At 40.0% G+C, this 17,719-nt stretch overlaps 1 protein-coding gene across 2 annotated transcripts in view; it reads right to left on the reverse strand.

Moving 5' to 3' along the window:
- The window catches only part of DENND4A (DENN domain containing 4A), a 63,792-nt gene that overhangs the window by 33,840 nt on the left and 12,233 nt on the right, over positions 1 to 17,719 (reverse strand). For both annotated transcript variants that reach the window (XM_081838642.1, XM_081838643.1), the window contains exons 4-11: positions 16,127 to 16,196; positions 11,543 to 11,712; positions 10,507 to 10,748; positions 9,711 to 9,777; positions 7,361 to 7,419; positions 6,411 to 6,555; positions 4,714 to 4,889; positions 1,203 to 1,303 (exon numbers count right to left, since the gene is read on the reverse strand). In XM_081838642.1, the coding sequence (XP_081694768.1) occupies positions 1,203 to 1,303; positions 4,714 to 4,889; positions 6,411 to 6,555; positions 7,361 to 7,419; positions 9,711 to 9,777; positions 10,507 to 10,748; positions 11,543 to 11,712; positions 16,127 to 16,196 (1,030 nt within the window). The remainder of the gene's footprint in view (positions 1 to 1,202; positions 1,304 to 4,713; positions 4,890 to 6,410; positions 6,556 to 7,360; positions 7,420 to 9,710; positions 9,778 to 10,506; positions 10,749 to 11,542; positions 11,713 to 16,126; positions 16,197 to 17,719) is intronic.

The raw sequence follows: 17,719 nt of genomic DNA on the forward strand, positions 1-17,719 counted from the left end.
GCACATAGAAAAAGACAATTTATGTAAGCTTTTGAAATGCATACATCAGTTAGTGATATAGCTTAAGCCCCCGGGGTGAAATCTGTCAAGGACTGCTCCTGTGTGACTCCTGGTTATTTCAGTGGAATTTGCATGTGGCTCTTGATGCACACCTATATCACCTCAGTGGAATAATAAAGGGCTCAAGAGAAATAACATTTTTAATAAAGGAAACCACTGTAGATACCTCTGCACTGAGCAAGAGTCTAACAAATATTATGAATATATCTATTACATCAATATGTTATAGTTCCTCCAAAACAACAAAAACTGGGTACATGGTTCTCCCCTCCCCCAATTTTAACACCACATTGTCCCTGTGAGGTACGGTAGGTCAGGCTGACAGATATCAACTGGCCCAAGGTCACCCAGGGAGCTTCATGGCTGAATAGGGATTTCAAATGTGGTCCCTCTGGTACTAGTCCAGCACTTTGACCAGTACACCATACTGGCTTTCTAAATGCATTTATTTATGTTTATCAATAAATAAGAAACAAAAATAAAATATAAAGCAGCAAAAATGTTCATTGTAGCAGAGGTAGCATAAAACAGTATGTATTTAAAGCACAATTTAAACGCCTGGGTGAATAAAAAGGTGTCAGGCACACAGCATTTTTAATTTTTGTAAATAACTTTTATTTGATTTTCAAAGCTGGACATTTTAACAAGCCCAACTTTTCAAATACATAACATTTATGCAACCTATTAAACAGTAATTCACAGAAGTTCTAGAAAGGTAGCCGTGTTTGTTGTTTGTGCTGCAACAGACTTTTGTGGGACTTTAAAGACTAACAGATTTATTATGGCATAATGATTTGTTTAGCATTTAAGATGCCACAAGTCTCTTAGTCTAATTTTGTCAAAAATCAGTGCAAAATTTCAAAATAATGAAAAACCTATTGTGATTTTGTCTGGGTTCCTCTAGGCAAGGATGGCTGGCTAAGCGCTAAACTGAGCTACAGTCCTTTCCCAAATCACTATCTGTTCCATCTGTATAGAATAAGGAACACCATATGTTTCTCCCCTCTTCAAAGACAGCTTTTTCACTGGATTCCCTGAAGTCCACTCCTGCTAAGTAGCACAACAGCTTAACCATCTTAAAGCATGAACGACTACAACAAGCCACTGCATATGCCAATCTCTGTGTCATTTTCCCCACTTACATTCTGCTAGCTGCTGATACAAGTTATTTAGAGTGTTCATCAGGTTTTTACAGGGTTTCTTTGGTAAGATCTTCCATGCAATATTTCTCTTATCTCCTGGTCTGGAATAAAAACAGAGGTATTATGCAAAACATGGTATTTTGAAAATACAAAGCAACAGCTAAAAAGTGTACATATAAATGGTTATCTAGGTATGGAAATCTTTATTTATAGATGGCAGTGTATTTTTAAATATGCTTGTGAAAAGATGACATCTGGCAAAGTGTCCTTCACTGCACTCAGATTATTCAAGCTTCTGCTCTCCTCTGTTGCTGTTGGAAACCTTGCAAGCATGATTTCCCTCCCCCTCACTTCTTTCTGTGGGAAGCACCCAACATGCTGTTTGTTTCTATTAATATTTTAAATCTTATCTGGTCCTCTGCTTCCATACTCATCTCTCAGTTCCCAGCCTTGTTGCCTCGGCTGATGGTTTCATTTCAGTATTTCCTTGAAGCATGTGAGAGTCCTAAATATCTGATACCCTGACACCTGTATGGCACAAACCTAACAGTTTACTAATATTTTGGTTTTGACACAAGTAAAGTTAAACAACCACTCCTGCTCTCCTTTTTATAACTGCAATTGTTCTACAGCAGGCATGTCTAAAGTCCGTCTCAGGGGCCTAATCCAGCCCGCTGGAGGTCGGTTTAATCCAGTTTATTTCCTGAGGTAACACCCTAAAAAAAGCTCAACAACTTCAATCCTATTCAATCCCTAAAAAAGGTTAACAACTTTAGTTGGCCCTTTGGTCGGCCCTCACGGCCCTTCACTTCATCAAAACTGGCCCTCTTTGAAAAAAGTTTGGACACCACTACAGCATAATGACCAGGGTGTGCCTCAGGCAGGGGCATTGGAGCTTTGGTGGTGAAGAAAATGGCTGGCTGTGAATGAGCTGGGTTGCCTTTCTCCTAGCCCCACAATTTGGCCAATCACAGTGGCTGGGAAGAGGGCAGCTCATGTGGGTGGTGCACTGGAGTAGGAACAGCCCTGTTCCTGCCTAATATAGGCAAGAGGAGCTCAAAAAGCAGCTTAGTTTGATACTTCTCTATGCAACTGCTGTGGCTATCTAGCTGTACCTGGTTTTTATAGTAATGCTCTGCCTGGTCTCATTAGGGTTTCTTGCAATACAGCTACATAAATTTTGCCACGAACTTAAGATGACAGGGCCAGGAAATAACTGAACTTCCCTCCCAGGCTGATCAGGCAGAGGCCAAGAGTTCACTTTTCTCCTAGCAAAGGTTTGCAAGCAGTTGCTTTTGGCACTGATGGTGGATTAATGTCACAACTGGAGCAGGGATAAGGAAAGGCAGGCTCCCCACAAACCATTCTGGGGAGGCCACAAAAGGGACTCAAGAAACTGCACAATAACCAATCCACTGCAATTACCAGTTGCCAACCATATCCCCACACTGTGGGGACTTCGGGTTTGATCCAGGTCATCATCTGCAGTTAACATGAGAACCTAAAAATTTGCTTGCAGGACCAGGCAGTGAGTCCAGCATTCTGTTCTCAGAATGGCCACTCTTTCCCCTCAGGGTTACCCAGCAGTAAGGTGGGTGGAGAAGATGGACTGTCGGCAACAACTGTCTTGTCCATCTCTTCTCTGCTAAATAATGGGAAAGTTGTGGCCTGCTCTATACCCAACTCTTGGTGTGCATTTCAGTGATTCTTCACCCAACAAAAGTTCTCAAGATCCAACAGTCAGGGGAGCCAGTGGCCCTTCAAAGGTGCTGCTGAGTTGTATTGATTAAGCTGTGTCAGCATTTGGGTGTAGGATATAAGGAGCAGCACCTAGCTCTGCTAGCGGGCTTCCAAATGTGGTTGGACCCCAGGTCTTTGGCCATTGACCATGTTGACTGGGGCTTATGGGAGCTGGAGTCCAACCACATTTGGAAGCCCGCTAATTCCTCACCCGTACTTTAAGGGAAATCAGTTATATAAGGCTTATGCAGTGGTACCTTGGTTCTCAAATGCCTTGGTGCTCAAGCAACTTGGAAACGTAAACCCGGAAGTAAATGTTCTGGTTTGTGAACTTTTTTGGGAAGCCAAATCTGCTCCATTTTGAGTGCCACACTTCTGTTTTGAGTGTTACACTGAGGGCTATCTGTTTTTGCTATTTTTTTTTGCGTTTTTGTTTTTGCGGCTTTTATGTTTTATTTTTGTGACTGTGTGGAACCCAGTTCAGCTACTGATTGATTGTGTGACTGCAGTACATTGTTTATTGCTTTCATTTTATGGATCAATGGTCTCGTTATAGTAAAATTCATGTTAAATTGCTGTTTTAGGGGTTGTTTTTAAAAGTGTGGAACAGATTAATCCATTTTGCATTACTTTCTATGGGAAAGCACGCCTTAGTTTTGGAACGCTTTGGTTTTGGAATGGACTTCCAGAATGGATTAAGTTTGAGAACCAAGGTACCACTGTATATGACATTCACTTTTGACAAATGATGCAGAAATGCTCGCTTAATTCCATGTCCTTGATTAAAGATGGCACAAGTTCCCCCTTCCCATCATCAGTGAGATTACCAAGATTAACCATGTTTATATACTCCAAGAGAATTGCAAGTTGAGCGCAGTTAAATTAGTAACAACACTGGAACTTGCCCATGAAATCTGTTTCCTTTATTTTACAAACACATTTCCTCTGTACTCTTCCCTGCTAAGGAAGACTGCAAAGTCTAGACCACCAAGAACTGCAGAAAACTAATCTCAGTTCTGCTTTCAGACTGTGTGGTCTTTAAGAAGCACCCTTTGTTCACATGAGCTTTAAGTATTGTTTTTAGGAAAGCTAACTGCTTTCCACAGTACTATGAGGATTAGTGAGACTATTTGCAAATCACTTAGAATGTGTTTCATGTACTGGCAAAGTCAAAGTGCTGAGGTATCCAATTTGTCTGTGTGATCTACTAACGCATGATTTCTACAGCAAGGAAGTGCGAGAAGAAAAACTTAGGGTGACAAGGTTAGTCTGCACTTGCAGGCTTATTCCTTCATAACTGTAGCACCATTGTAGCTGGTATAGTGGTAAAACAGGTGAATCAACAGCTGGAATGTGTGGAGCTCAATACATGGCTTTATACTCCCAGCCTCAGTCCCAATATGAAGGTATTACTGTACTGGTTTACATTACTGGGCTATTGTAAGGGTCCCTGAGATAAAATACACGTAGACACTTGAAATGCACTATATACATGCTAGGTAACCGTAACCATTAAGTGTGACTTGTATGCCTCAATGAGCCATCATAAATTTAATGCCATAGATCATCACCTCTGACACAATGATTTTCAGAGGAATCAGATCACAAGTTCAGCTGCAAGTCATCCGGTGCTGTGTAATCAAGTGATGCAAATGTGAATGGACTTGCAGTTTCTGGTAAGCAGAACTAGATGAGGTAGGAAACAAAAATTCACCACTGTGCCTTCTGCTGAACTATTACAAAATCATACAGAAAAGTTCTCAATGCTTACTGTGAAATGGTGTTTGTATCTAGGTCAACGCAGCTAACATCTGGTGGAGGGTCATAGAGATCAAAGTATCTTGAGTCAATTCCTACTATGAATGGACACGGCGCACTCAAAACATCTGCCAGGGCTAGAGGGCAGAGAGGAATGTACGGGCAGGGCCAGTGGAAAGGAAATATCATCTTTAAAAAAGAGAAAAGAATGTATGCATTGTATATAAGCAAACAGATGTGCTTCAAGTTAAGACAACAATCACAGACCATTTTCCCCATAGGAAGCACTTTCACCATGAACATTCCCTGCAGATTTCAATTACTGTCAGTGCAATATTGTAGGGAAAATGCAGCAACTCCTGTACTTTAAAATGCTCACTACTAGGAGACAGACAAAGGGACAATCCTCCAAGCAGTGATGCTGGGGCACATTGGGATGGGTAGGGTGGAAAGCAGGGAGCCCAAACAGTAGGTGGAGCCCAGAGCCAATGATAGGCAGCCAACTAACTCTCGTGCCATCCCCAACCTCTTCACTGATGAGTTGTACAAAGGCAACGCTGAGAGTAAGTAGGAGGAATGCTGACAGTCAGTGCCACCCTCTTACTTACTTTCATATGCATGAGAAGGGGAGAGGGGTAATAATAAATAATAATATTTTTTTATTTATACCCCGCCCTTCCCGGTTCAGAAAACCGGGCTCAGGGTGGCTAACAACAAATTTAAAACACTTAATTGTAGAAGCAGCATAAAATACAGTATAAAAACATGAATAACAATAAAATTCAAAGTTCAGAAATCAATTTGGGGAAAATCCATCTAATAAGCATTAGATAGTCACCAGGGCTAGCTGGCTAGCCCTGGGTACAGGAATAGAGGAAGCAGTCTTATACTGAATCAGACCAATGAGTCTACCTAGCTCTGCACTGTCTAAATTGACAGGCAGCAGCTCCCCAGGGCCCTTCCCCCACTGCAGTGTATAAAACATTTACAGATGTGACACAAATCACTGCACACTGAGGTTAGAAGGGCAGTGCCCCATTCGCCCTAATGGACCACTGCCTTCAGGGAGCTTTCCTGTGCAAGCCCTGTTGAAATGAATGGGAGAGGACTCTGATTTACTTCAATGGAACTTGTACAGTATAACTTCCTGAAGGACTGTGCCCAAGGATTGTTACAACAATCTAAAACTGGATGAGAAGCAAGCAACGGGACACCGAGATGAAGATGGCAAACACTCGCAGCAGCCCATCTGCATAAACATCATTGGAAGGTTAAAAAAAAAGAACCCACCAGCACCACGACAAAAAGCTAAATATTTAACATATGACCCCCAGCACGGAGCAGAGGCCAGGACCCAAAGGATGACAAAGCCTTATGCATGGGGCTTGTGCTAGCTCAGAGGAATTTTTGACTTTATTTCTTTGAACAATTGACCTTCATGCTGTGTGATAAACAGCGTTTGAAACACCCCCTCGGTTTGACATGCAGCTGGTGTTCAAGCAAAAACAGTCTAAAGCCCCTGGGTCCACAGAACCATTTTTATGCAGCTGTGGATCCTGGTCATTGTGTCAAAGATAAAAGATAAATACTAGTCCATTTTACACTTGAGGAAATAGGGGATGTTACTAATAAATACTGGGGAAAGTATTAAGTTCCCAAGACCAGGACACCCTATAGCCATTTAATTGGATAAAAACGAATGCTACTTACAGAGACAAGTGCTTCTGTTACACTGGTAAGGACTGATGGTCGTAAAGAATGGATAAGGATTTTATGCTCTGTCACCGCAAATACAAGGAGAGTTACTGCATTCTCTGGTCCAAGGTTCTGCAGAAGAGCAGAAAACTTTCCACCACTATCAGACAAAGAAGACAATAAAATTGACTGATAAATACTATTTATTGATTACAATGCTACCCTTCCTCCTAGGTGCTACTTCGTCTTTACAACAACACGATACGCCAGCACCATTTTACTAGCTCAAGGTCCGCCACTATTCAGCCCTGCAGCTCAGAAAGGATTTGAATCCAAGACCCTGTGGTTTAAGTCCAACAGCCTAACCTAAGGACAGTCAACATGGTGCCTATCCAAAGTCTGTGGATTACAGCTGTGGATTACAGCTCCCACCCCCCTGTCCTCTAACCATGCTGGATGGGGCTGATGGGAGCAGTAGTTCAAAACATCAAGAAGGGTGGTTAAAAAGAGTTACTTTGGCCCTAATCACAAAACCACAGTGGCTATTAAATAACTATTGCAAGTAACGTAAGAATAACACAAAGCTGAAAATACAGAAAAGCAGCAGTTTTGGATTTGGCACTGCCACATGTCTTCCTTTCTTCTCTTTTTAACTAAATACATGCATTGTAGTACAGTACACAACAGGAGAAAGTTATTGTGATGAACTGAAGGGCAGCAGAAACAAGATGGGACAAGCTGTTTATAGTTCCTAGTGAATTAGTTCTAACTAAATTTTTGGAAAAAACAATTCAAGAAGCTTCAGTGTTTTTCAGCAAAATGTTAAAGAAACAAGGGAAGAAACTCATTTCTATTACTGCAAATATTTCTATCTTCTTCTTGTCTCACCATCAGTAATTTTTCAATCAACCCCTCTTCCCATCCTTCAGATAATGCACTACTTTTAAAATGTTATTTTTACTTGCCTCAGTGGTAGAGGTGATGATATGGGCTGACTAAGAATCAGACTGTCATGAGGCGACAGCTATAAAAACATAACATAAAAGTAGATTTTTATATTTACATGATATTTTAGACATCAGATAATACATTACTAAAGAAAAGTTTAAGAAAAGAAGCAATTTCAGATCACTGTCTGGTATTGGAGTTCTAAACCATACATGAAAAATGTAACAGTATTCACAGGAAATAGGCATTACTTCATAGAAGGAATCCCTACTATTTATTTCATTTAGACAAAAATTAAAGACTTCACCATATATTTGGAAAACACTGTTGACAGGTCTAACAGTCTTAACTATGTACTATTTTAGTAAACATCAATTACCCTCGCAGAATTAATACTGTTGTCCCATCCATAGCAAGCTGGTTTTAAAGTATGCATACCCTTAATGTTAATATTTTTAAGAAAGCTTCAATTGAAAAAGAGGTTATGACTCAATTTCAAAGTCTCAAGCAGTTTAACCTAGCACTGGTCTGTTTACTTGCAAGCTAGCTAAATTATTTAATACAGGTATCATCTTCCCAAAGATTTCTTCAAAAACACACTTGAGGAAGCCCACAAAAGCATCAGAATTATAAGACAGAAAAACTTCTCCTTTTAAGAGAAGGGTTAAGAGTTCACATATACACTCATGCACTGAGTGGCAAACAAATAGCAAATTAACTTTCAGGCTCTGTAACCAATAAATGCATTCTATAGCCTTACATATTGTGCTCGCTTGCAAGTTTGCTTCTGTGTAAATCCACTTTCTCTTGTCAGGTATAAAATAGTATAGAATCAAGCAGCAGCTTTAGTTGTTGGTGGTGGGTTTTTAATGGAGGAAATACTCAGTGGAGAAGATTTACCTTCTTCCCACAATGCTGCAGTTTTTAACTGTTCCAACCCTGGCTGGTATGAACACTTTGGAAAACTGCAGACCACACCAACCTCCTACATTGCATCAAGTATGGCCTACTGAAACCTCTTAAATTTTGGAGCACACAATAGATTTTTTTAAAATTATGAATATCATTGTTTACTGAGTATTCCAAAACATACATACAAATACAACAAGGGTAGATCTCTTAAACTAACAACAAAAATAAACATACAACTTGGCACATGTCCAACAAAATTCAATCTATATAGAAACCTCACATTTGTTCCACCTGATCCCAAATGAAATACCAGGATCAAGACCAAAGATACTGTGGTGGCAGATCTGTATAATCGATTTTAATGAATCCAGTAAGGGCAGACCCCTGCAATAGCCTTGAACCCTTGACATGATTAAGCTGGCAAAGGAATATGTAACTTTTGAGCGGGGAAGAAAAATGACTGCCAAACAATATGCATTCAAAGCATATTGTTGCAAAAGCTCAGCAACTCTTTGCTGTTGCTGCCTCCCCACCAATTGTCCAGAGGATACCCTCTCACCAGGTAGATTCACCATGTCAAATTTCATGCCAAAAGGATAAAATTGTATTGATTTAATGACAAATAGAATGTTCATGCTTTATAATGGTAAAACACTGTAAAAGTCTGCTTCCTTAAATATACAGCTGCTCTTGTGGCTATAAATCACGGGTTGGCACTTTGAAAAAGATCTCTACACATGAAAATACAACACTGTGTCCCTTAACCAGGATTTTGACTGGCATCGAAGAAAAGGATGCAGGACCTTCTCTAGATCTTAACACACAAGAAACAGCCCTCAGAAGTTTAGGTTATTTTGTACAGAAAGGGCAGTACCATCACAGTTGCACGCAGGTGGGTGCTTGAGTTTAGAATTTTCTCAACTTATTATTATTTAAATTTACACTCTGCCTTTCCGCACAATAAATCTAGGGTGGCTAGCAATCATAATATATGAATGTGCAAAATTATCAACAATAAGAATTATATACAAATACAAAAAAGCAAATATCAAAATACATATATATGGGTCATACATATCTCTTAAACATTAAAGGCTGCAACAACCAACAATGAATTGCATATATGAATGAGCCATTACAGATCAAACACCAAAAATGGAACTTTCATCTCAGAGAATCATAGAATTGTAGAGTTGGAAGGAAACCCAAGGGTCATCTAGTCCAACTCCCTGCAGTGCAGGAATCCTGCCCACAGCCATCCCTGGATGAGCTTGAACAACCAACCTTAACAGCAAGACACGCTGACCCATTGTGTCACTGGCACATTGCTTTTCAACTGAATGAGTTTACACAGTCACCTACAAAACCTTCATGTAATCTAGTGATGCATATACATGCATGAACCTGCTGAAACTAGAACAACATGTGGACAGTAAAGGGCAAATTTACACTTGCCTGGACTAAAATTCTTGGCCTCTGAGGGGATGGAAAAGGAACTTTGTGCATAAAGTGGGAAATATGCCTGTGAAAGAAGAAATAATTATTTCAGCTTAATAAATTTAATCCATTTATGGAATACAGGATGCCAGTGTACATCCAGCATACAAAAAGCATTAAAACATTTTTTAGCAGATAGGCTCTATTCAATTGTGTTTGTTTAAATCAGTGCAGAGTTTTCCATAATGACCTGTGTGTTCCATGGAGGCACAAAGGGTAGGGGCAAGCTATGGGGAACAATTTAGCAACCTGCTGGGAACAGAATTAGCTCTGCTAGCTTTCCAGCAGGTGGGTCACTACAGATTAGCAGGAGAGAAGAGGTGGCAGAGAGGTTGGTGGGGTGCAACACACCACCAGGCAGCACCAGATTGGATCTGCTGGTGCATTTGCACTGCACTGACCTCACCACTGCCTTGCTCACCCCCTTCCCAGTAAGCAACAATGACCCACCTGCTGAGAAACAAGCACAGTGACTCTGCCCCACTCAGGAAGTTTCTTGTTGGGAGTATCTCCTTATTCCAAGTTTGTTCCTGTATCATCAAACCATGATTTGGCATTATATCTAAATGAACCCATACTTAAGATTACTTAAAACAGGTTTGGTGCAAGGTCTGACTCAAGCTAGCAATGAGCCCAGCTGGCTACTGGCTAGGCAGAATGCACTCTCAGCTGCGACCAGTGGCCAGTCTCAATTAATAAAATTGTTCTACAATAGCACTGATGTGAAATGGACAAAATATCCTACAGAACTTACTTCTCAATGGGCAGGACATGTGGACCAGAGATAGAATAACGATATAGAAAAGTAAGAAATTTCTTGAAAGCATCAAAGAATGGCCAGTGAGAAAGAAGGCAGATGCATTTATTCGTCTGGACTGTTTTGGAGCTAGCAGACTTCCCATCAGGAGTAGCCACTAAACCCAACTGAGATTTCTGCTTTTCTGTGAGATTCTCTTCAGAATAGGTTTCATAGAACTGTATCGCAGCACCATAGACCTGCAAACAACAAAATATGTGATTTAATGAACATGCTTGTTCTCCATGCGTTTGCTTCAGACCAAAGGCAAAGGACTCCAGAATATGTACATTTATCAAATAGCTTTACTTTAATGTACTGCACTTCTGGAAATACTATGAAAACAATTTAAGCAACTCAGAGAACTAAAAATGTAAGTAAAGGTGCAATAAAAAGTTGTTTTGTGCATACATGCAGCACTATAAGCAGTTTAAGGTTAATGGACAACTTCTTAAAATGTATGTCTCAATAGCTGGGTCGCAATGTGTTCCTGGGCAGGTGGCATGATGAGGGGCATTAATGCCACATCAGATATGGCACTTAAGGTCTAGTGGCCATTATAATTTCTCCCAATGCCTCCAAAGTATTTTGCTGAGAGGCATTATGGGAGATGTAAATCTTGTCTCCATCCACCCAACACAGCAGTGTTGCCAGGTAAGCCCATCCTGTTCTACCAAGAGAGGAGGGGGCCTCCCAAGGTCTCTTTGCCTGGGGCTCCTCTGTTCTGGAGCTGACCCTGCTCTGTTAGATCCCTAACTCCCCATCACAGAACTACAGCTTCCAGTGCTCCTCATGGAGAAGGAATAATGATCAAATCAGTTTAAGTCTAGCATTAATCACCATGTGAAGTCATTGCAGGAAGAATTTTCAAGCTTTCAAACATTTTCTGATTAATTCCTCAGACTCAGAAAAATGAAAGAACAACAGCAACAAAATAAAATAAAAGAACAAGCTGTACTTGGAAAATTATACTTGCTGACAAACTTATCCTTACCTTTTCAGCTGAAGCTCCAGTTAGTACAAATGTAGAAAACACTGGGAGGGGATACTTGCTATTAGACGGCCAACATTCAATAGTTGCCCCCATTGGAAGGCAAAAAAGAGGTACTGATTCCGGTAAGGGAAATGAATCGTAGTCGTCTTCTGGATATCTGCATATTAGACCTGGAGAAACAATTTTTTATATTACTGATAAACCTGAACTCCACTGAGCATACTAGAAAAACCATTCCTTATGTAACACACCGAACTATTAAGAAGCATGCTAAGAGTTTATTTTCCCAACTTCTATGCTTCCCTGCACAACAAATGCAATCCTTTGCATGCCTACTCACAAACAAGTCTGAATTAAACAGGTCTTACTTCAGCTAAGGGCACAATCCTACACACATCTACTTGGGAATAAGACCATTTAATTCTATGGTATTTACTTCCAAGTCACATGAGATCCAGTTTAACCATACTCCTGAAAAATTATGAAGGCCAACACCACAAAATTAAAGAAAAACTACACGTATCAGTCTAAAAGGAATTAAGCTCTCAATTGAACATTAGCACCATATTGAGCATTCCAAAAATATACAAAAAATTATTAAAAACCCTTCATCTTTTAAATCAAGCAACACAGCAGAAATTTAAATTGCCCCAATTAGAGCAAATAAGGAAAATTCAAAGCTCAAGATTGTCAAACTGCGATCTATCCACTGTTGATATCGTTCAATAAAAAATTTTGCTTGAGGTAATTTCAATATACCTCATTTATTTCTGACCTTGTTGACAAATTAAGGAATATCGTCCTTAGCCATCATCAAATGATCCAGTGAGAATGTAAAATAAACACTTTATTCAGGAAAGCTTTGGGCTGTGGAGTGCAATCCAGTTTTTAATGATGTTGCTTGATTTGTATTTGGAATTTTTTTGTGTCTTTTAGGACTACAGTTTCACTGTTTCTTGTTTTGACATGTATAATTTCTGCATCATCACCATCCCTTCTAATACCAAACTTGGGTGGTCCAATGCCTATCCATTTGAAAGGAAAACAGGGCTGCTAGCTAAATAAATAAATAAATAAATAAATAAATAAATAAATAAATAAATAAATAAATAGCTTTTTCATGCTCCCAGGAATATTAGTTTATAAAAGAAAAATACTTTAAAAACAGCAACAAACAGCTGGATGGGGGCCAACACACAGTGGCTTCCAAGACTTATAAAACGTAGAGGATAGTTGAGACACAGAAGGTTGCAAGTCTGTTAGGTGGGTGGGGAGGGAAAGGAATATAAATAGAGGGAATTTGCCAAATAGCTTATAGCATGGGTAGGCAAACTAAGGCCCGGGGGCCAGATCCAGCCCAACTGCCTTCTAAATCTGGCCCGCGGACGGTCCAGGAATCAGCATATTTTTACATGAGTAGAATGTGTCCTTTTATTTAAAATGCACCTCTGGGTTATTTGTGGGGCCTGCCTGGTGTTTTTACCTGAGTAGAATGTGTGTTTTTATTTAAAATGCATCTCTGGGTTATTTGTGGGACATAGGAATTTGTTCATTCCCTCCCCCACAAAAAATATAGTCCAGCCCCCTACAAGGTCTGAGGGACAGTGGACCAGCCCTCTGCTGAAAATGTTTGCTGTCCCCTGGCTTATAGCATCCTTGGCTTGGAGTAAAGCAGGTGGGGTGGCAGGTGCGTATCACAAGGTTACAAAGGAGGCAGGAAAAAACGGAAACATTTTCTTTTGGTAATATAGCATTAATACTGTCAGGACTGTTCGTTGTCCTCTTCAGATCACCACACACGCTTCTTGTTCTTTTATAACTTTTTACTGCGTATTAACAAAACAATCTTATAAACGGTTCTTAACTATTATTCCTCAGAGTCACTTATTTCAGATACCTTCTGAGCTCTGCTTCTCCCTGACCAGCCACTCTCAAAATGGCGAAGGCACCCTTCCCCTTGCTTTCCCGCTCTTTTTTCTAACCTCCTGGCTAGAGCTGGCTTGTATCTCCCCTCCTCTGAATCTGAGCTAGAACTTAACCTTTGCCTTTCCTGTGAACAGCCGGTCCCTCCCTGTTGTTCCTGTTGCTCTTTTCTATTAGATTCACTGCTCTCCTTCCCCCTTTGGGGTATGCTTTCTCCCTCTGAGAAACTGGAAACTTCTAACTCTTCCCTGACAAATACTCTCATGTTTGGGGCTGGCTGGCAGTCCCAAGACTATGTCCTTTAGCACTACATAACACAATAGGAGAAGCAGGGTTGACCCAATAAGTTTTGCTGCCTGAGGCAAAAAACACAATGATGCCCCTTCCCCCATTCTGTGTACCAACCAGGCCAGCAGCTGAATATTACTTCAAACACAAAGCATCCTCCACCACATCTGAGGCCAGCAGGCTAGCTTAGGGAGTATGGGGCTGGCTGTGGGGTGTCCAAAGCTCAATCCTCCAACATGTTGCCACATTCCCTGCCCCTACCAACATCTGCCACCCGAGGTGGCTGTCAAACTCTGCCCTATGAACAAACACAAACCCCTGTGTTGCAGCTACACTATCCAGTGATCACTGATCCACTAGCATGATTCCCCACTAGTATGAATATTTCATTATTCACTGAGGAAGACTTTATTCTGAAACAGTTGAACTATTCTTGATACACTGTCCTTTTGAGACTTCAGAGAGACGTCTTCCTTTGAGACTTTTGTGAAACGGCTTCCTTTGAGAGATGGCTTGGCGTTCCTCGCTATTCATTTATTTGTTTGATTCTTTGTTTGACTCTGATGCATATAACAACTTGTAGTTACTTGTATATTTTGTGAGATGTGTTGTATGATATATACATCATTTTGAAGTGGCTTATTCGTATATTTTGAACTCTGTCCTATGGCAGGGCCAGCCATGAGGAGACATTTTCAAATGGGAAGAAATTAAAAGGTGTCCTTTCTCCCTTTCTGCTCCTGAATCCTTCCTTCTAGCTTTCTGCAAGCCCTGAAGGGATCATTGAGGATCCTTTTCCAGAATGCCAAAAGTCCTGAATAGGAACACTCCTTTTAGGGTTGAGGACTGTTGCAAGTCCCCACTTGCTCCTACTAATACTGAACTCGGGTTCCTACAAGTTTGGCAGCAACACAGGGCCTCTCAGAAAGAAATCTGGAGCCTCTGCATACTAGGTGGACTCTGCAGACATGCAGAAGAACATGAGCTGGTAAGTTAACAAAAAAGGAAATTAAAAACAAAACAAAAACATGGTCCGAGAAGGACTTATGCCATGGGAAACACACTGACAACCCCTGTTCTATCTGCTGAACCACATCGGTCCTATTACAGACAGCATTGCCACTTGAACTGGTTTCACAGCTCCTCCAGTCAATGCAATCCAATTTCCCAGCAATGAAATCAAAATAACTCAACATTTCATTCTGCTTATTCAATAGAAGGCATACTGGATAAAAGCCTCCTAAGCGATGCTGCGTTCATTTTAACTGGGCTTGCCCAGGCAAGCTCCAGAGAGAGGATGAGCCTCTGTACTTGGCAGATGTACCTGTGTGCTTCCAAAAGATACCAATTAAAGTGACTCAGGGTTGTGCATTCCCCCTCATTTTGTTTTACAAGAGCATAGCAACGAAAGACCACCCATTATGCCGTATCAAAAACCATTACTGGACCTCCCATTAATTCCAAAAGTGGTTTGCTACACAGAGAAGTGGGGGAAGAGAAAGCTTTTCATGAAAAGTAACTGCAAGTCAAATTCCCCAACAAGGGAAGAAGAATGTGGGCAGCATGGAATATGAAGGCCTGCGTATAGCTTACCATTTCATTTTGGCCTTGAAAATTGGACCTCCCTCCTCTGCCTTTTACTTCTGCTCCCCTTCCCTTCTCTTTGTTTGCATCTCATCTGTTTAGTTTGTAAGCTTGGTGACAGGGCCTGTCTCTCTTTTTAAAAAAATGTCATTAATATGAGCTACTTTAGAAGTCAAGAATGGTCCAGAAAATGAAATAAAAATATAATAAATAAACAACCTCCGAAGTCCCTCCAGGCCCACAGAACCAAGTCTTGATCCTGTTTGTCATAAATGAGAATGTGTACACACCACACATTTAAAGCATGTCTTCTTCCTCACACTCCACAACACACACACCCTAAATCCTAGGAACTGTAGTTTGTTAAGGGTGATGGAAATTGTAGGTCTGTTTCAGGTAAACTACAATTCCAAGGACTGTGTGTGTGTGTGTGTGTGTGTGTGGAGTGTGCTTTAAATGCATAGTGCGTAGGCTGCCTGCCTCTCAAAGTGACATAACATTCTTGGTCTTCTTGATATTACAGAATTTTCCCACGTCAGTGCAAATCCAGTCTAAGCTTACATAAAAGAATTACAAAATTCTTACAAAATGCACACGAAAGCTCATACCAAGAACTGACTTAGTTGGTCTTTAAGGTGCTACTGGAAGGAATTTGTTTTGTTTTGACTATGGCAGACCAACACGGCTACCTATCTATAAAAGAATTAATCCATAAATAAAATTGGTCTACTATATGCAGCCAATAAGCATTACTGTATTATAAATAAATAAAACCTACAGATGACTTACCAGCTTTGTATGATATGGTGTTTGTTTTTGCCACAGACTTCTTATAGCACAAGTATACTGCTGAGCCCCACTGCAAGAGAAGTGCAGAACAGGGTGAATTAGTTGACTAGGCAATGTAGAAAGACAAGAGTACAATGCCACAAGTGGGAAGGATAAACAAGCCTGATCAGACAACTTGTAAAAGGTCAAATTATACTCCTTTAAAATCAATTCAATGATTGTAATGAATAATGGAAGCACTCGTGTGTCAGATTAAAGAACCCGACTTAAGGTAAAAAAAAACACAAACTATTTTCCTGGGCAAGCCCTTTCACTTGATTCATGCTGATGTTTAAGTATTCTATAACCATGCTTGAGTCTCTTAACCTGTAATTTTTCACTCTATGACTCATTTTTAGCACAAAATCTCATACAATTTCATAATTTTTGAACAGTACCAACTTCTCTCTGCTGCTGGCAATGTGTCAGGTAAACAGAAATTTATAGTATTCTGATAAATTTTGTCACCATTGGTAAACACAAAGGAAGACAAGAATAAAAAAGAGGGGGCTACCAACATCTGCAGCACACTTTTGGAATGTAAAATGAGTATTTTCATGCACTACATAAGCCATAATGGGTACTACAAATGAAATACACTTGATTTTGTAGCTTGCTCAGATTTTGTATATGTTTTGGAGTAGCTCAGACAGCATTCATACCAGAGAAATGAGAAGTAAATATTCATTTCCACTGATTTCAGTAGCATTTTAATAACTTCAGTTTATAAAAAACCTTGTGCAGCTCCTACTTATTGCAAAACAAATGATTATGTGCCATAAGTGAAAATCATGAAAGATGTAAAAACCCTATTCCAGAGGCTTGCTCAGAACACAGCATACATTCCTACTTCAAATACCCATGAATTCTGGAATGTGTTTTAACTGAGTCCATAATTTGAAGCATTTTAAGAACTGTCTTCTAAGCTACCCTTTGTATATCATAGTTCCTCCTACCCCTCCAACACACACGTGATTCTCTGCCTTTTCTTTTATCCTAGAAAGTGGCATAACAACAATTTATCATTGAAAAATAGCACTATGGCCCAGTGAGATAAATAAAAATTTTCAGTTTAAATACACATGAGAAGGGCTTGCAAAAAATAAATAAAAGGGGCTTTAAAAAAATCAAATAACTTGACAATGATTTGATCACACAAAAGCAAAAATGATGGAAAAGAGCAGTGCATTAACCACAGGCTTTCATGCCACAGTGCACCTAAATCATACTGTTTCTATTGAACAAATGCTATCACCAGAAATCCATTCAATTTAACTTGCATTTAAAATATTCTACTGAAAACCAAGTAATGGTATCTTATATACTTTTTGTGCAATTGACTATTCATATGGAAGGCCTGCAAGAAGTGCTTTCCCAGTGTTCTGTGTAACTAACAGGCATCAGAAAATGGTGTAGATTGGATTCATTAACATTGTGACAGCAAAGAGGACTTGAGGGAAGTTTTATAGAGTATGCCAACAATTATTACTTTGATAATGAGTAGCAGGAAGACTTAAAGAAAGAGAACTCTTCAATCATGTTGATGCGACAAAA

Source organism: Podarcis erhardii, assembly GCF_964252035.2.
Source record: "Podarcis erhardii genome assembly, chromosome: 14".
Lineage (NCBI taxonomy): Eukaryota > Metazoa > Chordata > Lepidosauria > Squamata > Lacertidae > Podarcis > Podarcis erhardii.